The sequence below is a fragment of the Ictidomys tridecemlineatus genome, chromosome 10, assembly GCF_052094955.1.
Source record: "Ictidomys tridecemlineatus isolate mIctTri1 chromosome 10, mIctTri1.hap1, whole genome shotgun sequence".
NCBI lineage: Eukaryota > Metazoa > Chordata > Mammalia > Rodentia > Sciuridae > Ictidomys > Ictidomys tridecemlineatus.
In genome coordinates, this window is record NC_135486.1 from 60,517,055 (window position 1) to 60,538,051 (window position 20,997).

A 20,997-nucleotide genomic window follows, 5' to 3' on the forward strand; every position below is an offset into this window, starting at 1 on the left:
GGGGAGAGAGTAAGTGGACTGGGCCACAGGGGCTCCCGGGGCTTGCTCTGGAATTAGTGGGTCATAAACTACAACTCCCAGACAAAGCTCTCCCAGGTCCCCCCTTGGTTCAGACCCAGCTGCAGCCTGTCCTGAGGCCACTGTACCCGCCCAAGTCCAGGCCCACATCCTGCTTCCCTCCTGGGGGCGTTTCCAGGAGTGGAACAAGTTGTCACAACAGGAAGGCTGTGACTTCTATCGCCTTCTCCCTTCGGCATTTAGACCCACCACCTCTGCAAGGAGGAACACTGAGATTGCCTGGATCATCCTGGCAACTGTCCCATGTCCCGTTCCGCTCCGAGTGGCCCAGGTAACTTGCGATGTTGTTAGTTGGTTGAGGAAGCTCTTTTGAGATTTGCATCACTCTTTGGGGCTCTAGGACTGGGTGGACACTTCTTCCTGAGGGACATAGCCACATGCAGGTGGTGTGCCGTGGATTTGGTTCAGAGTGTCATGAGGTGGTGACTGTGGTGCTCTTCAGAAGGGCTCACTCGGCTCTGCTGGACTCGGTGGCCTCCACCCAACCACCGAGGGCAGCACTGACCTGGAGGTTTTGGTCCTTTCTGAGACTAGAATTGCTGGGCCCAGCAGTGGCACAAAATAGCCATTTCCCTGGCCCCACGAAGACTGACCCCACCAGAGGCCGAGGTTTGCTCTTCCTCTTACCCATGAGGCTGTGCAAGCCAGGCACCGCTCTGGCAGCGGGGCAGGACCTCATGGGCAGAGCTGGGCCTCTGCTCCAGCCCTCTGCATTCTCAATGGCAAAAGCTTCTGAAGGTGTCAGCCTGCAAGGTTAAGGGCACTGTGGGCCCTGGGCGTGAGCACTGTGCTGGCAAGGAGGTGGCATGTGGCTCCTCTCGGGCCACACCCCCTGCAGTCTGCATGGGATCTGCTGGCACTGGGGCTGCAGTCCCCTTTCAGTATCACAGAAAGCCACCCACAACGGCTGCATCCTGAATGTGACCAGGGAATGGGGAGTTTTCTCCTGTGCAGTTTACAACCTCTCTTTTCTTTGGCAAAGGATCTTATTCTAACAATAGGTTTTATTCTTCAAATTATTGCTGGCAAGGACAGTGGAGTAGGAAGACTCAGGTGTTTGTTGGTACTGGACATGCCCAGATGGGGCCAGTGTGAAGCCCTGGGTTTGAGTATGGGGTCTTAGACACCGGGTCCCTGCTGGCACTGAGCGCTGAGTGGTTTCAGTTCTTGCCGCTGTGGGTTTGCTCATTCCACATCTTTATCAGCTTGCAGCTGGGATGCTAACTGGCACTGACATCAGGGATTATGGGTGGAGACTTGTGGAACGTGAAGGGAACATCCGGGGCAGAAGGAGCCTGGTGCTGAGGACAGAGGACGTGGAAGGTGCCTCATTACCGACCTGCACTGTCTCCTCTGTGGAGCCCTTCTGTACATGAGAGTGAGCTGCAGAGGCCCACGGCTGGTCACGAGGGCTTTGTCATGGATTAAGTAATGACTGTGATTAACCATCACTCAGAGCATCCCCAGTAACCCCCTGGAGCTCCTCGTGGCTGCCTGCGATTTCCTTCAGCGACTCCCATCCCACCCAGAGGGCGTCTATTCAGGAAATTCAAGAAACTCTTTTATTTTATTTGTTTTAAAATTTTTTTTAGTTGTCATGGATCTTTATCTTATTTATTTACTGGTGGTGCTGAGGATAGAACCCAGCCCCCACCCTGTGTTGAGCCATTGTCTGCCACTGAGCCCAGCCACAGCCCCTCAGGAAACTCTCCATATTAGCACAAGCAGAGCAAATTGGGAAACGAATGAGTGCAAAAAAAGATGGGAGTGGGGAGAACAACGCAAGGCTAGGTTTCTAGGATGCGACTCTTTCCTTCAGTCCCAGACATTGGCTGAACCCTCCCTGTGCTGGGCAGTGGGGCAGTCCTGAGAGCTAGCTGCATCTGCCTCGTAGTCAAGGACGGGCATGTCCCGAGCCCTGGGCCCAGAGAGGACGAGCACCCTCTCCCACAGCCATGGGGCCAAGGGCCTCATGGAGTCACGAGGCGTGTGGCAGTCCTCAGGCCTGCTGGCCCTTGACCTTCTCCACCCTGTGCAGGACAACGTGTCCATCACTCAGGAGTTCCTGTTTCCTGGGGCAAGTGTGGAGATGCTGGGGAGGGCACAGCAAGCTCCCTCTCCTTCCCCAGGTGGCTCCAGTAGGAGGACAGGGCCTGCACACAGTAGGTGCTCAGCGTCACATCTTGCACAAGCTTGACTCCCATATCTGCCTTGGAGGGAAGGCCTCAATGTCCTTGACCTCTCCATCAAGAGGAGGGAAGACTTGAAGGTCGGTCAGTCCAAGGACAGCTGGACGGCTGTGCCTCCGCCTGCATGTCTGGCCCCTGGTAGCAGCCAACAGGCCACTTCTCACCAGGTGGGTGGGATGTCACCTGCACTGGGGGCAATCCAGGAGGCTGAGGAACCTGGGCAGCTCAGCAAGACCCTGTCTCCAAATAAAAGTCCAGAGGGCTGGGCCGGGCCGAGTGGTGCAGCCCCTGGGTCCAGCACCGGGCACTCTGATGAGAACCACAGCGTAGAGCAGCCTGCTCCGCCCCTCTCCTGGGGGCTCACTGAGCCTCCTCTGCAAGCCTCCCCATCTCCCGAGACATCTCCCTCGTCGGCAAGCTCGATACTGAAATTTCCTTCAGGTCTCTAACACACAGTGGAGCCCAGTGAAGGGACACGTCCCCAGCGTAGATGGTCAATGTCACCACAGCTAAACACTTCTCGTTACTACTGCTGTTATTTGCCTTTAAGCCCAGGAGGCAGTCTCCTCAGTTGTGGGGTATGCCCTGGTAAGTGGCCATCCCCAGAGTGTCCAGGGCTCTGCATGAGTTGGGCCCTGGAATGGAGGCACGCTCTCCTCTCCACAGGGCTGTGGCCCCCTGGGGAGCTGCGCTGACATGCTCCTGGTCTTCTCCTGAGCACGTGGATGGTGGGCTCAGCTGAGGTCTGAAGCTGGGGTGTCCTGCCTTGGCGCTGGGTCCTGGGCGTGTTCCCTGGGTGGAGCATGTCTCCATTGCAGGGTGATGTGTCTGTTGATAAGTTTGCCCCTGCTCCACAGAGGGACCGAGCCTGTTTACCATGGTGTCCTTAGCAGCAAGCACAACCCCTAGCACTTGGTAGGTGGGCTTAGTAATACTCTCCTGAAGGTGTGCCCAGGATGGGATGGGAATGGAAGGAGACAGAAGCACAACACTTCCGAGGCTTATTACTCACTGTCTGGGACCCTTCTTTTACTGTAATACAATACCTGATGCTGGGTAATGTGTAAAGAAAAGAGGCTCGTTTGGCTTATGATTCTGGCAGCTGGAGGATCCAAACAACATGGTGCTGGCTTGGGTGAGGGCCCCTGGCTGCATCATGACATGGCAGGAAGCAGAAGGGGAGATAGAATGTGCAGAGGACAGTGAGCAGGGAGCCAGCTGGCTTCCAACAGCTTACTCTCAGTCATCAGCCCTCTCGTCAGGGCAGGAGCCCACTCCCCAGAGAGCATCACTCACGCTCTCACGGGCCCCAGCACCTCCTCAGGGCCAGGCTCGGAGAGCTCCCTAAGCATATCCTCTATAGGACTGTGGGGTGTGGCCCTGTATGAACCTGTGGAGGGGCAGAGGCCCTGTGGTCACACACGGGCAAGCACCTGCAGCTTCAGGCTCCTCCTGACGAGCTGGGAAGGAGGAGGACAGGCAGGCATAGTGTGCAGGGCTTACTTTGGTCTTAGGACATGGGCTTGAGTTGATGCTCCAAGCTGTCTGAGGCACGGATCCCTGATGGAGATGTGCCCTTGTAATCAAGGTATTGATGGGATATATTTGGAACTGAGACTAGTCCAAGTGCTGCGGTCAGGTTGGTGGGGGCATGTTCAGGTCAAAGTGCAGCTGCTTAGCATGTGTGGAAACAGGTGGAAAATGTGTTTTATTTTTGTTAGAAAACAGTGTGTGCTCACCCTCGCAGTCCTAGACAAGACTGGCCTAAGAGGAGAGTTGGTAGCCAGTCTGTGTTTTCCTTCTATTTCACACGCATGTTGTTGTAAACAGTTGGTTCACATTGTGCGTATTGCTGTAAAAGAATGCAGTAGGCAGGGGCATTCTCCACCGTGTTGCCTTCTTTCCTGACCTAGTTTGGAGGCTGCTGGCCCCTGGGGGCCCAGGTTTGCTGGCTGACCTCCTTGGGTCAGGGTTCACCAAGCTGGCCCTCAGGTGGCCGTGCGATTGGGCCTTCAGTGCAAGGCCACAGGAAATCCTGCGATGTCTCTGTAGCACTCTGTGCACAGCCATGCGGTTCCCCTAGGCTAGGTTCTGAGAGGTGGAGTGTAGAATCCAGTCCTGCTGCGTGCCAGGCCCACTCTCTGCTCTCACCAGCGACTCGGCTTACAGGGACTGTGCCCGTTGGTCAGTGGGCAGTGGCATTTTTTGCTGCTTGGGTTTGCATTCAGATCATTGTTGGTGACAGCCTCGTCTTTGACCCTGTGTAATTCCCTCTCTGGGGTGTCTGGTGGGTCTTGTGTCTCTGTCTTGATCTGGTGGAACTTTCTGAAGGAGCGGGATCCCGGGTTCTGCACATGTGGTCCTGCCTTCCCCACGGCCACTGCCTTGGAGTCTGGTTGATGTGTCCCTCAGGCGGGATCCTTGCACTTTGGACAGGGTTCTGCTCTAAGTTGTTCCTGCGTCGAGGTAGAAATCGAGTGCTGTAAGGCTGAGGGGCCAACTTTGAGGCCGATGCGTGGGGGGCTTGGAGGAGGGTGCTGGCCCCCGCGAGAGCTGGGGTGTCCCCAGGGTTCTAAGGGGCTTTGGGGAGCCTTTTGGCAAACTGCTCTACAGAGCCTGGCCCCAAGTCTCTCTCATCACCCCAGACTGTTTCAGGTCTCCTCTGCCTGGTGTTTGCTGTTTTCGGTGCAAGTCAGCGAGGTCCAGTGGAGCAGAATGGGCACCTTGCTCGTGACCTTAACAGGTCTATTAGTCACAGTAAACAAAAGTAAAAGGCAGGTGAAACCGACTTTCCAATATGTCCAACTGCACATAGGACTGTGTGCTGGGCGTGAGTCCTCCCTAGTGAGTTACTGCACACTTTTTTCACACGCAGTCTTTAAAATCAGATGTGCATTTTACACTCCCACTACAGCTTAGTTTGGGCTAATCACGTGCCAGGTGCTCAGTAGCCACACATGGCTGAGGGGGTGCTGTCTGGAAGAGAGCAGGTCCGATGGGTGGAATTCGCCTGGAGAAAAAGCTAGAGCCTCGGCGGTGTGATTAACAGAAATGCACAGGGGGCTTCCTCAGGAGTCACAGCAGCTGGGCTGCTCTGCGAAGCTTCTTGCTCTTAAAAAACCTGTGGTCCTGCATCCCTGTGCCAACACGTGTGTGTTCCTTTAGGGCCTGCAGCGAGGACACCCAAACCCCACCCGGAGGAGAGCCGTGGACACGGGAGCTCACAGCACGGGACAGCCTGCATGTGACTGCCGCGCGGCGGGACTGGCTGCTTGGGGAGCGGCAGCAGCTGCAGGTGAGCCAGTGAAGAGCCCTCGACAGGCAGGGCATTTCCTTGTCCATGGAAGCCCACTGCGCAAGGGGGTCTCAGCTTTGCTCGACTGGAAAGGAGAGGGGTGGGAGTGACCGGAGGGCTCGTGGGGAGGCAGGTGCGAGGAATCGTGAGATCTAGCTCTCATGCTTCATCATGGTCACCAGTCAGGGTTCTGCACAGTTGTTGAGAATGTCTTAGGGGACAGAGAAACAATTTTAGCCCAGGGACTTCGTGCTGGAGGCATGGTGATGCCGGATCACAGTGTGGGCAGCGCTCGGGGAACGGCGGAGGCCCACACTGCACAGCCTTCCTGAGCGCCCACCACGTGCAGGAGGCCCTCTGTGGTCGGGACCACTGTGGGCTAGCACTGTGCCAGGTGGGAGGCGTGGCAAGGGCCTCATCAGGTGACTGGCGTGTTTGGGTGCCGCCCAGGGTGGTGGGCTGAGGAGTGAGGCTGGAAAAGACACTTGGGGGAGGGGCCTAGCAGCTGGAGCAGGGGCGCTGGGCGGAGTGCAAGGGCCTCTTCAGGGCCTGGGCTTTCCGCTGACTGCAGTGGGGACCCCTGGGGCGTTTAGGCAGTGAAATCACCAGGTCTGACCACACATTAAAGAATCTGTCTTGGGGTTGGGATATAGGTCTCCTATGGAAAATAGCATGCAGTTTCCTCCAGATAAAAAATAGAACCTCTGCATGACCCAGCAGTCTGACTCTGGGTGTGTTTCTCAAAAACTGACAGCACGGACTGGAAGAAGTTTCTGGACCTCATGTTCACGGGGACATTGTTCACAATGGGCCAAAGTGACAGCAACCCTCAGGTTCTGCAAGAAATGAAAGGATGAACAAAATGTGGTGTGGACATTTGAGGGAGTATTATGCAGGCTTCAAAACGGAAGGAAGTCTTAACACCTGCTACAACGTGGATGAGCATGGAGGAGTGAGATCAGCAGTCGCATAAGAACAAAAGACTGCGTGATCCTACTCCATTGAGGTTCCTAGAGGAGCCGGGTGCATACACAGCAAGTGCTGGTGCTGGTTGCCAGGGGCGGGGGAATTGGTGTTTAAGGGGGACAGAGTTCCAGTTAGAGGAGATGAAGGGTTCTGGGATGGGTGGTGGAGGAGACGGGGGACACTGGGTGTGTACCTCACCACAGCGCTGTGCACTTAGAGCTGGCTGAGGTGCCAGATCCTGCGTTGTATTTTACCACAGTTAAAAAAAAAAAAAAAAAAAAAAAGAGAGAAGAAGGTGAGGAATGTGGCTGGTGTCTGGAGGAGCCAGAGGCTGGTGAGAGGCCCTGTTGACTGTGCCTGACGTGGGTCTGCGGAGACTTGGGGTGCTGTTTCCCTTGACATTTCTCTCATTGCTCCTGGGCAGGAGGTGGTTCAGAAGGCAGAAGCCCTAGAGAGCCTGTGGCCCAGGGGGAGGAAAGAACATGCGCCAGGGATGGAGACCCTGGGGTGAGGCTGTGTTCTCCTCGGCCGGGAGCAGTGCCCAGAACTCGGGGCTCGCGCCCCGAAACTCTGATTTAGTTCAGGAGCCCAAGGCGGTGTTGTGGTTTCTGGCCGTGACACGGTGCCCACACTGGTGCTCAGTCACCTGCTGCCGTTTTATTCATTGACCTCGAGCTCAGGTGATAGTTGTGGGCCGTGTGGACCTGGGTTTTCTTCGTGGGTGGAAGTTAGACTCGTGGGCTGTTTTCACGGACCTCAGGTGCCAGGCACCCACCTTTGCAGCATCTCGGTGCCTCTCAACCTGCAGTCCCAAGAACCAGGTTTACATTTTCCTCTGTAAGTTCTTGTGTCTGGGGACAGAGCGGCCTTCCCTGTGCTGGCCTGTGGCTTGGGTCTCTGTGGGAAGCTTGCTGCTGTGTCCTCGCTGTCTGTCCATCTGACGTGAAGTCAGCCCGTTGTTATGGGCTGCCCTTCCAGTCAGATCCGGGGCCTTCTCCCCTCGTTATTCGGTGCTCTGCCAACCCTCCAGAAATGGAAGGCTAATGCAATTCTCCCAGGTCAGCCAGCTCTGAACCTGCAGGCTCCAAGGGCCGGTGGCGGCTCCTGTCCCTATGCCTGCCCTCACCTACACACATCACTGTCAGCGGCCCTTTGCCTGGGGTGGGATCAGTTCACCAATTCTGTCCTCTGGGTTCTTCTGCAGAAAGAAATGGAAGCTCTTCAAAGGAGGCTGTCTGTGCTGGAGGCTGAGGACCAGCGGCTGGGGCAGGAGCTGGAGGAGCAGGAGCAACTGCTCCGGTGGCAGGGCTGTGGTCTGATGGAGCCCATGGTCCGGCTGCCCCTGGGCCAGCTGCAGGCACTCAGCAAGGCCCTGAAGGACACACTGACCGCAGCTGGTCAGCTGCACTTCCAGGCAGAGCCACCGGAAGACATAATGAGGTATCGCTCTTGGGGACTGTGGGCCGTGCCCCACGGGCCTGGGTGAGGGAGGACCTTGCTGGCTGCCCTGGGCTGCAGGTGTTCCCTAAGTTCTCCGCGTGTTTTGACAGAAGCACTATCAGAGTCTCAGTGGAAAGGTTCTTCATATGCGAGGCTGTCCTGAGCTCCTCCTGGCAGCTTGTCCCACGGGCAGCTTCCAGACATCCCCAGGGCAGCTTCTCGCTCTGAGGACTGCTGGGCACGGCTGGCTAGAAATTCTGATGCCAGTTTTGCTGAGAACCGTCATCAGGAGAAGGTGGCTGCTTACCAAGGGACAGGCACCCAGTCTGGGTACTTCCACTGGGAAGAGAGGAAGTGCCTGGCAGCCGGGATCTGGGGAGCCCGTCCACACCACGCAGTGTGTCGAGCTTTGCTCTCTGAATGGCTCCATCTCTGTGCCCATTTCACGGCCGAGGGAAAGTGCGAGCAGGTTAGTAATTTCCCTGAGGTCTCCATAAGTAGAGGGGAACTGCTGCCTGGCATCTGTCCTTGTCCTGCAGCTCGCTTGTCTGTCTGCCATGGACCGCGTCCTGTGCTCTGCACTGTGGAGGGTTCCCAGGACACTCGGCCCTTGGTGCTCAGGAGCTCATCATCTTAGTTTGGACAGACAGATGGAAGATATGCTGAGACATGAGGGATAGGGAAACGTGTGGTGCCCAGGGCTTGAGGTGGGTAGTGATGTGGCAGCCCTGTGGGCACTGTGCGGGCAGATGCAGTGGGGCTCCGCACTGCGCCAAGGCAGGGCTTCTGACCTCAGCACCTTCCCTGTCCCTGTCCCTCTCCCTCCCTTTCCCTCACCCACTGACTGGGGAGGATGACAACAGTGACCCCTGGCTCAGGAGCTGGTGCTGGGGACCCAGGAGAGGGAGTGACAGGTGAAGCCTCTCAGCTCTCTCCTGTTTCCAGCTGCTGTATTCTGTACAGGGAGGTCAGTCTCCTGAAGCTTTAGCCTGGCCCTTGGCCCATGGCTCCATGTTCAGCAAATGATGGCTCTGTCATATGGGGGTCACTCCTCCCAAGACTCCAATAGCAAGCCTAGGGTTTCTGCCCAGGACATTCCGTTCCCCTCCCAGATCTAGTATTTCCCTGTGCAAATCCATGCCCTGGCTTCTGCCTCAGGGAGGGGCATAGGCTCAGGCTGTGGCTGGATCCAGCTCATTGAAACTCGTCCCCCTGTCTGTCTGCATCTTCATGCCCCTCTCGGCAGCACCCTGGAAACATGCAGACTGCTCTGGCCTTTCCAGTGGATGTTCCTGACAGTGCAATCCTCAGAGACCCTCCTGTGAACCTCTGCATTGCCTGTGAGTTCGACTCAGGGCAAGAGCCCATCCAAGGGCTTTCCCTGCTAATGCTGGGTGTAGTCTGAAACCTGGAAATGGAGAGTGTAGTAGGAGGTGGATCTGGGCTGGAGACCTGGACTGTACACTTTATAGGTAGTACACCTGCTCATGTCCTTCAGCCTGATGTGACACCAGGTGAGATCCAAGGAGGGCTCAGATGTGTGACCATTGCCTGGACAAATTCTTTGAAGTCTATGCCTACTATCATATGATGCTATTAAGGAAATTGAACATGAAGATGACCTTGAACATGGTGAGCAGTGTCTAGAGTAATCTGGAGACAACCCAAACTGTGGGATATGAAGATGGCCTTGGCCATGGTCTAGTTCTGTCCTACAGGAGGACCCAGAGCCCCTGTATGTGAGGATGGCCTTGGACATGGACTAGTACTATCTTCCAACCTACAGGAGGACCCAGAACCCCTGGATGTGAGGATGGCCTTGGACATGGAATAGAGCTATCCATTGTCCTACAGGAGGACCTAGAACCCCTGGATGTGAGGATGGCCTTGATCATGGACTGGTGCTGTCTAGTGTCCTACAGGAGGACCCAGAACCCCTGGATGTGAGGATGGCCTTGGACATGGTCTAGTGCTGTCTGCTGTTCTACAGGAGGATCTAGAACCCCTGGATGTGAGGATGGCCTTGGACATGGTCTAGTGCTGCCTACTGTTCTAAAGGAGGACCTAGAACCTCTGGATGTGAGGATGGCCTTGGACATGGACCAATACTGTCCATTGTCCTACAGGAGGACCCAGAACCCTAGCCTTGGCTCCTCAGCTGGCTGGCCCTAGCAGGTTGCTTAAATCTCTCTGAGTTTTCTTGCCAGGAAGTGTGATAATCATGGCGCCTGCATCTCAGAGCTATAGGAAGCCCAGATCCACTCGTCTGTGTGGAGGACGGGGAGCAGTGTCAGCACACAGCAGCCCCCAGGAATGCTAGCCTCTGCTGCTCCCAGGCGGCTGTTCTAAGGGAGGATACTCACTGCCATAGAGTAGATTCAGACATTAGTGGAAGCTTGTCCAGTGTCTATGTGGACTGCACGGCATGACTGGATCCAAGAGTTCACCACCTTCACAAACAACCTGGAATGCTCTTGAAACACGGGGACTCCATTTGATGATTGAAGCCCACGAGGCATTTAACTCTGGTGGTTTCCTGTTCAAAACCTGCTTTTGGAGCTGATTTCAGAGACCTCAGTGTGATGGCGGCAGTGCCCAGTGGGCGTGGGGTCCCTGTGCCTGGGGACAGAGCCCCGGAACCCACATGATGTGTCAGTTCTGTGCAGCACTTTAAGAGGCCTCACTCTAAAAATAGCTCGAAAGCCCCAGCCTGGTGATGATGATTCATATTCTTCACCCCCCACTGCTCTCATTCCGTGTGTACCCCAGGGATTCAACTATGTTAATATTAGTCTGAGCAAAACATAATTAGGAAGGTAAATCTACTGAAAAAGTAATATAGCATAAATTAAGTAAATTAAATATAAATCAAATCAAATATAAAACAATGCATCCAATTATCTGCCTCGCTGCCTCTTGGTCCATCATGGATGTTTGACAGGAGACAGTGTTCTTTCCAGAGCAGGGCCAGATCTGTCCAGGCCCGTGAACTGTATCAACCTCTGGAAAGTTGGAGCTTGGCTGGTTTTCAGTTTGGTATGTTAGACGTCAGCCCAAGGCGCTGGCACTTGGGCCAGCTAAGTTTCAGTATCCGAAAGCAACCTCCTTTCTACTCAGCTGTCAGTGGGTGAGCTTGACTTTGGGTATGTCTGGGAGCCTGTGCTTACACTGTGCTGTTGGATGCTGGTTCAGGTCCAGGTATGTGGGAACCCTTTATTAACTGTCTGTGAGTTGAATGGACTCCTTGGGCCTGGAGAGGGACAGAACTACCTGGAGCTGGTATTGTTGCTGCTGGGGTCAGAGGCAGAACAGTCCAGGCCCTGGCTGAGGAGCTCTGCCCCTCTGTCCCCGCAGCCTCTGTGGCTGGACCTGCCTGCTCTGTGTGCTAGCGGGACCCTCAGACTTACCTTCTCTCAGAAACCTGGGCTGCAGGGCTGGAGATGTGGCTCAAGCGGTAGCGCACTCGCCTGGCATGCATGCGGCCCGAGTTCCATCCTCAGCACCACATACAAACAAAGATGTTGTGTCCGCCGAAAACTAAAAAATAAATATTAAAAAAATAAAAAGAAAAAAAAAAAAGAAACCCGGGCTGCAGCCAGGCAGTGCAGGGTGTTCTCCAGGCAGGAGCTGGCTTGTTTCTCACGGTGCCCACGGTCACCCTCATTGTTGTTGAATGGTGACCCCGAATCAGAGGACTCTGATGCCACGTGCCCTGCCCCTTGTCACCCTCAACTCCTCCTGTGGGTCGACTTCAGCTGGATAGAAGACCCTCCACAGGTGAGAGCAGGCCTCAGGTTGGTGTCGGCTGTGCCTGCTCCGGCTCTGGGGACTGGCAGCTGAAATGAGTCTGTGTGTGCTCGCAACAGGTGGAGAAGGGCAGCAAGCCCAGCAAACTGGCCACTTGGCTCTAATCCAGACCTCGCCACTCCTGCTTGGCAAGGTGCTCCAAGTGTCCTCCTGCCCTGTAGTACCCTGCATCCTGGCGTTGCCTTCAGCAGTCCACCGTTTATCAAGGACCATCCTCTTTCTGCACCACGATAGTGTCTTGCATTCTTGGCAGCTGCAGGTGGTAGACGGCAGGGTCCTCGGCTTTGTGCTGAGCACTGGAAGATGAGTGGGTTCCTGAGCGTATCAAGGAGAAGGGCTCCCCGGCACTCTTCACCTCACCACGCCCTGTGGCCTGACCCTCCCCTTCCTTTCCAACCTCCATTCTGCAGGCTTGGACCCCACGGCTGGCCTAGCTGAAGGAGCTGCCTGGTTTTCACACTGATTTATTTTTCAGTCTTCTTTCATCGCTTTACCCAATTAATTTTCCCCAAACCCAAAATATCCCTTCTCTGTTGTTCTCATGTCCCAAACCAGAATGATAACAGAATGATCCCGGTGCCTAGGGAAGCTCTAGCTCCTCAGCCGGCTGCTGAAGGCCAACTAGAGCTTGGCAGTCCTTCAGGGGTCACTTCCCTCGAAGCAGTCACACAGCCTGGACGGCATGCCAGCTGCCTATTTGTCCCCACTGAGATTAGACGGAGTTGCAGCCAGGCAGTGCAGGGTGTTCACTCTGGTCCCCTCACCACCCCCCACCCCCGCACCTTCCTTCCTGTTGGCCTGTGTCTGGTGCAGCTGGTCATGGGGCCACTTGGAAGGCTCCGCCTGTTCCCACATTGTGGCCCTCCCTGCTGCTCTGAGGCCGGGCTCACTTCACCTCTCCTGGTGGCTTCCGATGTTCCCTGGTTTCTGAACTGCCCCCAGATTCTGCCTTGTGGCAGCTTTGGTGGAGCGGTCCCTCCTGTGTCACCTCCTGGTCTTCCTCATCTTGCTCTGTGCTGTGGTTGGTGGTCTGCATGTGCCATCTCCACTGGGCAGTAGCCTTGAGGACAAGATCCAGGTCTTCTGGTGTCCATTCACTTGTGCCATGGACTTTGAGCCTTCTAATCCACTCCAGGACTGCCCTGGTCCCTGGGGAAACTGGAGGCAGGCAGCGCACCGATCCTGGACTCGCTGAGGTTCACTCTGTGGGGGTGAGGAGTGCGTGGGAGGGAGAGGAAGACGGAGCCAGGAGCAGGCACAGGATAAGACATGCTTTCCTTGCGCAGCTCCAACAGGCTGCCATGATGCAGGGGCTCGCACGCATGTGCGCTGAGCCCATGGCACCCAGGTGGAGATTGATTCCCACCAGTGGGAGCTGCCCAGGCAGGGTGACTTCTGCAAGCTGGTCACAGGTCTGAGTGCTTTGATGCTGGGAGGCACATGTGTCGCAGTCCTGTGCCAGCAGACGTGCCCTGGGGATGGTGGCGGGTGTAGTACTGGCCAAGTAAAGCATCAGTAGGAGGCGAGCTCTGCTCCCGAGTGCCACGTCAGTGCCACGCCCCATGGGGTCAGTCTGGCATCTTCTTGCCGCTGCTCCTCTCCAGCCCCAGGTGGTGGGCACTCATTCTTTTCAGTGTTCCTGATGCAGGGGTATCCACCTGTGGTTCCAGGAAGACCAATGTCCTGTTTTTGATTCTTCCAGCCTCCAGGAGAGGATAAAATCCCTCAACCTATCACTTAAAGAAGTCACCACTGAGGTAAGCACCGCAGAGGTTTTCTCTGACTTACTGTCTATGTCACAGACCATGTGGGCTCAGGAAGAGAGGAGGGGAGCCCAGAGAGCCAGGGAGGGCTGTCGTCCTGGTGGGTCCTGATCTGTGGCCATCCACAGGGCCCTGGCTTTTGGAAGGGCTCTCGGCTCAGGGACAGGGACAGGGGCTGCTGTGCACATCCAGTGCCTCTGCTTAGCAGGTTCTCTGCCGGATGCTGCGGCAGAGCCTGGGCACCACCTCTTCCTCCCTGGTCTCAGGTCTGGGAGCCTGGGAGGTCCTAAGGTGGTCGGGTCATGAAAGAGCAGATGCCCAGCAGAGAGGCCACTGGCTGGAAGGATCTTCTTCCTGTGCTCATCCAGAGGAGAGTCTCGGGCCCTGGAGGAGGAGGCTTGCTAAGGGCCTGGCGGTCACGGCAGCTAATCCATGTTAGGATGGGTTGTTGACAAGCATGTGACAGTCACTATGGCTCTTTTCTCAGGTTTTGGGTCTCAATCATTTCTGAAAACAGCACTAGTGATGTTCTAATGGATACTCGGCAGCATGTTTAAAGAGTGGTACTTGCATAGAAGGAGAGCTTCCCTGAGGAGCCATGATGTCCATAAGAGGGCACCAGGCCCAGGGACCCAGGGATGCTTGAAACCTGCTTGGTGTTCCTGAGCACCTCCTGGGGGTGCTCCTTTAGAGAGAGGAGCAGGAGGCAGCCCCACAATCATGCCCAGTTGCTGCTGGACCTTGGATTCGCCCAGGACCTGGGTTCCTTTATCTGCATACCATCCTGGTCTGTCTGTGCTGCTTAACCAAGCACTGCAGCTCGGTGGCTCTGGGCAATAGGAATTCTCTTCTCATAGCACTGAAGGCTAGAAGTCTAAGGCCCAGCACAGTCAGGCTCTGGGGAGGGCCCTGTGGTCACAGATGGCTGGCTTCTCCCAGTGTTCACCTGGTGGAGAGAGGGCAGGAGTGCCGTCTGGGGTCCCTTTCATAGGGCACTGATCCCTTCCATGAGGCCTTACTCTTGTGCCACCTCCTACAGCATCAGCTCTTTGTGCCAGCTCACAGGGGTTAGGGTCTCAATGTGTGCATTTGGGGACATAAGGTACTCCAGCTGTCACACACCCATCTCTGGTACATTTATAACAACTTGAATACTTTTCCATAAAATTAAGGAAATCATGCCTTAGATTTTAAAATGTAAACATAAAAATCTCCATTCAATAATGAGTTCCTCAGGGTCTAATTTTATTTGTAAGTAGGTTGCGCAGATTTTCTGGGTTTGTGTGCACGCATGTGTGTGGGGGCCTGTGTTTGTACACATCCATGGTGTGTGTGTTGGAGAGCACATGTGAGCCCACAGGGAATGCAGCCAACCTCTCTGGCCACACAGAATACCGTCTTTCCACGCTAGACCAGGTTGGCTGGTGGCATGAGGTACAAGTCTCAGCTTGCCAGGCACACACAGCCCTGGTGTTCTCAGGGAGAGAATTCCTTGCCTACGCCATGTTCCTTCATCTCTCAGGGTACCCAAACCAAAGGTAATTAAGGGATAAACTAGATGAAAGAAATAGTTGGAAATAAGCAGAATACCTGGAGATTGGTGGATATTAGATTATATCCAGCAGAGCCCGAAGGAATGTACATTGCAACCTTATAAGAAAGTGTAGAAAGGGTGTTTCATGTTGATAGTGACAGCTTGAAGGATGGCTTTGCTCAACAAAGGAGAAATTGACCCAATTATGATTAACAGGTACTGTTAACTAAAACCGGAACTGTTAGACACAGATTGAACAAGATCTAGAATTCTGGCTGGTGTCGTAGAATTAACAGAAATGCTGTTGGATTTCCGTTGACAGTTTTAGATGGATGGGATGGGATGTGCCAGTCACCGGTCACAGAGCCAACCCAAGCTTAGAGCTGGAGAAGGTGTTGGGGACATCTTCTTTTCAGCTCCTGGTTCTGACATTCTGACAAACCCTGAGTCATTAAGAGGGTCTGAAGATGGATCCCTGTGGATGTGTGGATGCAGGGCACTGCTGGCGTGGGCTCAGGAGTGCAGGCTGCCAACCATGTCTTCATCCAGCAAGTGTGTTCAGCTGCCCAGCAGGCCGGGGGCCCCTGAGTCCATGCAGTTCCATGGCCAGCTGTAGGAACCTGGGCAAGGTCACGTGGGTCCTAAAACCCACCTCTCTTTCATCTGACATGGGCAAAGCACTTGAGCTGATGGTACCCATGTGTCATCAATTGCTCTGCGGAAATTAAAATTTATCCTTAGGGCTCTGTGAACCTGAGTAGGCTGATTTTATTTTTGAATGGAGGCTCATATTTTTGGCAAGAAAAGAGTAATGGTTCAGGTGACCCCCTCTGTGGCCCATCCAGATAACTCCGCAGTTCTCTTCATTCTTACTAACACTATGCTGTGTGCTCGTGTCGAAGAGGAAATACTTCTAAGTAGCTCATTAACCCGCATATAGATAATGGATGAATATGAGATTTTAGCCTTAGACAAAGGGAAAAAAATTGTGATATTTTAGCTTCAGATCATTACTAAAAGATAACCCAGAGGCATTTGAAAAAAAGAGATTGAGGTTTAAGACTTTTTTTTTTTTTTTTTTGAGATGAAAAGAAAACTGTAGGAAGTGTTTGGACTGGGAAGATAAATGATAAAAGCAGCAGACCTCCTGAGAGCGGCTGGTCTATTTTTCAAATCTGACTTGCCAGCAAGGATCTGCCCTGGAGTTTCCCTAGAGACTGTCTACTAGTAATTAAATTTAGCTTGCCGCTCTGACCTTGATCTCAAAGGCCATATCTTAATCTACTGCCTACTACGTGCCAGGGACCAAAGCCCAGCGTGCTTGAGCCCTGGAGGAGAGAGGGTAAAATAAGGAATGGAAACGACGGGTGCGTCCTGGAGAAGAGGCTAGGGCATAAGATGGCGAAGGGGGCAGGAGGGTCTGCTATTTTGGGCTTGTAATCAACAAGGCCTCTCTTCCCAGGAAGTGGGCAGATGGCCCTGAGGGGTGCTGGTACGATAGCCGCTGGGCAGGCGTGTTTCAGACAAGGGAGGGGAGGGAGCCCCGGAGGGCAGAGGCGGCTCCTTCCCATTGCACGTGGGCAGGTTGGTCCACAAGAGCACGGTGAAGGGTCTGGGATCTGCTTGGCATGTGCTGTGTTGGCCACCCCTCCTACCCCTTCTTCTCTGACTCCCTCTGCCCATGATGTACTTGCTGGGAGGCCTCCTGCTGTCGCTCTTAACCATCTCCACAAGCCCAGCTGCTAGGAGTGAGCGGGCTCGCCATGGTCTCTGGTCTTCGAGCATGCACCATTCTGCTGTCTCTCCCCTTCCAGGTCTGCACAAATGGGAGCCTCTGCAGCAGGCTGAGGAGGAGAGTCAGCCACCTAGAGACTCAACTGCCGGCCCTGCGTGAAGCCAAAGCGCTTGCCATATCAGGTGACTGCCCGCTGCTCAGGACAGCGCCCCCTTGTGTTTGGGTGCTTTGCCTTCAGTTTAATATTCTGCTGTTAGGGTACTTACACTAGGCACCCCAAAGCTGTTCTGGAGACCGGGGCAGCAAGGTTTCCTCATGGGGGGCTAGATGAACTCGGAAAGTACCTCTTGCATTCCTATCTGTGCAGCGACCACGTGGTCTTGGTTCCCGCTCCTCCAACAGACTGCGGGGTGGACATGCTGCTCTGCGCAGCCCTGTGAGGTGAGACCTCCTTCCGGGCTGCTGGAGTGCCCAGGCCCCTCTTAAGGGAAGGGCAACATGAGACCAGCCAACGGACCTGTGTGAGGTCCAGTAGTGGAGCCGGAGACTTCAGGAGATAGTTGTTTCTCCTCCCTCTGGAAGATACTGAGAGTTGTATTTAAATCATAGCTTGAAAACACACATTTCTGAAAACAGTGCCTTATTCTGTCATTTGAATAGAGCTTTCAAATATTCCAATTTGTCATTTTATGTGATTTCTGTGACAACTGTATTATGTAGGTGGGAGAGAGGCTATGACCAATGGCCGGGTGGGGAGACCAAGGCGTGGGGTGTGGCCTTTGGTTACATTCACTAGGGCAGCTGAGCACTGGCAGATCAGGGGCTAGAGTCCAGACGCCCCAGGGTGTGGTCCATGGAGGTGTGACCCAGGAAGTGTGGCGGCCTCGAGGACTTCTCTGAACTTATAGGTTGAAAGGGTCCACAGCCCAGAGCTTCAGAGAAATCATAAACATTTAGTGGAGGTGTAATAATTGCATGTGTGGATTTTAGATGGTGTTCTAAGAAGGAAGCAGTGATTGGCAGCTTCTGCTCCTCGGATCATTAAGCAGCTAATGTTGGCAGCTAACGAGCAGCTTGGTCCCTGGTGCATCCACATGAGTAATTTACAACCACGGAACACGGCTGCGGGTGTGAGGCTTGGCTCAGCCTCTTGTGCCGTTTACTTGGAATTATGGCCCCATTTGCTGTGTTTGAACACAGCCTCGCTTCCGAGTCAGGGACTTGGTCTGTCTTACTCAATGTGTCTCTGCAGGAGCACAGGTGAATGGCTTCCCTGCAGATCCAGGAGAGGAGCCTTCGCTCCAGCCCGGAAGCTCTTTTCAGAATCTGGGGATGAGTCTTAGATGGCATGTTGCAGGCGGCTCTGCCAAGAACCTGTTTCAGCTCCTGGGCCAGCTGAGAAAACGGGTGAGGCCCAACAGGATGAAGGACAGATTGAGCTAGCTGCTGCCAGGGTGACTCCCGACCTCTGCTTCCCGTTACCTTTGGGGCTCCTGGCAGGATAGGCCTCTCTGCGGCTGTCCTGGGACTGCACTGGTGGCCGGGAGCTCAGCCCTCTTCACCTCTGCACCATTCCATTTCTGTTTTTTTCCTGCTTCAGAACCTTTGGAGTGGTAGGTTCTCTGTCCACTGGACCATGGCCTCTGCCTAGAAGCCCTCCTCTAGCTGAGCACTGAAGGACAGCGCCCCTGAGATTCTTAGAGGCCCTTCCTTAGTGGGCTGGGCCTTTGGATCATCTGGAGGTTTCTGTGACTTGCTGTCTCAGATGCGGAGACCCATCCTGGGTCTGATCCATGGCCTGAGGCCCTTCCTTAATTTGAGAATCATTCACTCTCTGCATAAGCTGAGAGTAGCAATAGTTTTATCTTCAAACCTGAGAGTCCTGGATCATTTTGGATTTAACATTTCTTTATTCATCTCTCCCTGACGTTTTGTCACAGGCAGTGTCAGGAAGCTGGTGGACACTTCTGTAACCTGCCTTGAAACGACCTTGGCAGTGTGATTAAATTTATCAGGAGCCCTTTCCTATATCACCGCACAGGATAACTGGGGGACTTTTTGCCACCAGGATACAGGTGGGTCCCCTTTCCTCTGGCTCTGCGTGATACTTTCCTTTTAGTCTCCTTGAGAGGCAACCTTGCAACAAATTTAGCTTAAAGATAATTGGATTTTATTTGTATTTCTGGAATCAGACCACACTTCATTGTATAAAAATGAGCAAATGCTGCAGTGAGCCTGGCGGAGGTTTGGGCTCATGGGGAGAAGGGCTGAGAAAGCAGAAGTGGAGAGCCTAGAAGGGTGATCCTTGGAGTAATCTCTCCTGAGAAGTTCTACTGAGTGACTGTCCCACCATGCCCGCTAGGACCGAGTCGTCTGGGGATTTGGCCGTTCCCTCTCCCGACTTTTCGGATGGTCAGGGTAGTTGTGGTGTGATGTGGTGGCCTTCAGCGCAAGCCACCTCATTTTGGCTGATCTCTTAGGCCCCGTGCAGGAGCTCTGTCCAAACCAAGGGCCTCCTGTGTCACTGGGGCCTGTTGCGCTCCCAAGTACTGCCTGGCACCAATTCCAGTGTCCCGAGCTTGGGGTTTTGTTATGGTGGCACCTGCAGCCCCCATGCCCAGTGTCTTCTGTATCTGTTGCCACATAACGAACCATCTCAAGGTCTAGGGACTTAACACGTCACAGTCATTTATGTTACCTGTGTGTTGGTGACTTGGGCTGGGCCTGGCCCAGGCAGCTGGGGCTCTGACCTAGGGCTGGCTGCACCACTTCCAAGGCTGTGTAGGCACATGGATTGGTGGGCTGTGCTCTACCAGTCCTGCCATGGCCAGCTTGACTTCCTTACACCCTGGCTGCTGGTACCAGGAGGGAGCATCCCAAGGGACAGGCAGCAGGCATTGCTTATTTCTTAAGGCTTGGTCTAAAAAGCTGCCCTGCTTCTCTTTACTCCTAAACTGCACAGCATGAAACAAGGAGCTACGGTCTCTTCACAGCCCTTAGAGCAGCTCAGCTGGCTTAGGGCGTGTGAGGGAGCCATGGAGACTGCTCTGGTTGCAGCCTTCCTGAGTCATGGCTGGGAGGAGAACTGCTTCCAAGGTCACCTGTAGCTGCTGACGGGGCCTCAGTGCCTTGCCCCTGGCTGGTCCCCTCATGCACGGCAGCTGATCTCCACACAGCAACCCACCAGAGAGGAATCAAAAAAGACAGAAGCCAAAGGGCCCTTTGAGGACTTAGCCCCACCATGTCAAACTGTCACTTCTGCTTTAGTGACTTGAAGCAAGCCACCAAGTTCAGTTTGTACTCAGGAGTAGGAAGACAGGCTCCAACTAAGGGAGGAATATTAAAGAGTTTGGTGGCACATGGAGATCCATCTTGCTGCCACCTCTGTTGTGTTCAGCATCAAATAGTCCTGGGCCCCTGAGAGGAGGGGAAAATGGACACTCTGCATGGGATGTGGCCACAGAACTCTGTTGCTGTGTTCAAAGTGCCACGGGGCTACTGCGCCAGCAGGACTTTGAGAGCCAAAGATGTGGACAGAGAGATTTTCAGTTGGAAGAAAGAGCCTCAGTGCTTTATTTACCTGAAGATGTTGCTGAGCGCTTACTAAGTGCCGGCCTGGTTCTGGATACTGTAGGAGCCGTAAAGACCAGGCTGGACAGCCTCTGGTGTGATACCTGTCCTGGGATTGGTCACCTGGGCAGTGCTTGTTGTGGCTAGGCTGCCCGTGGGGCAGTGCAGCTGGGCCACGAAGAGGCGGAGGAGTCTGGATGGACTTGGGCACAGGGTCAGGGTCATGGAGAAAGGCTGGTCGAGCTAGGCAGGGCCGGGAGGGACAGGGCTCTGAGCTGCCCTGAAGGGCAAGAGCATCGGGAGTCCTTCAACCCTTGGAGGCCACTGGGCATGGAGTGGAGCACGCTCTACAAGCTGCTCTACTCCAGAGTTCATTCCCTATGCGTGGAGCTGCCTGGTGACTATCAGGTTTTTCTTGGCCATGGCTCCCATGGCTTCTAGGTATCCTGAGGACCCTAGACCTCCGGGGGCCCATGTGCCTTGACTCAGCCACACCTGGGTCGTCTCTTTTCTTTCCATTTTCTACTTCAGCCTCGACTCTCGGGTCATTGCACAAAGAATGGAGGGGGTTGGTGTTCCACTGTCCTGGTTGGACGGCACCCTGAGTGCTGTGCACACTG

General features: G+C 54.5%; 1 protein-coding gene across 1 annotated transcript in view; it reads left to right on the plus strand.

The window, feature by feature from the left end:
• The window catches only part of Disc1 (DISC1 scaffold protein), a 188,725-nt gene that overhangs the window by 52,756 nt on the left and 114,972 nt on the right, over nt 1-20,997 (plus strand). The window contains exons 5-8 of the mRNA XM_078023053.1: nt 5,433-5,562; nt 7,733-7,968; nt 13,478-13,532; nt 16,887-16,989. Of these exons, the coding sequence (XP_077879179.1) occupies nt 5,433-5,562; nt 7,733-7,968; nt 13,478-13,532; nt 16,887-16,989 (524 nt within the window). The remainder of the gene's footprint in view (nt 1-5,432; nt 5,563-7,732; nt 7,969-13,477; nt 13,533-16,886; nt 16,990-20,997) is intronic.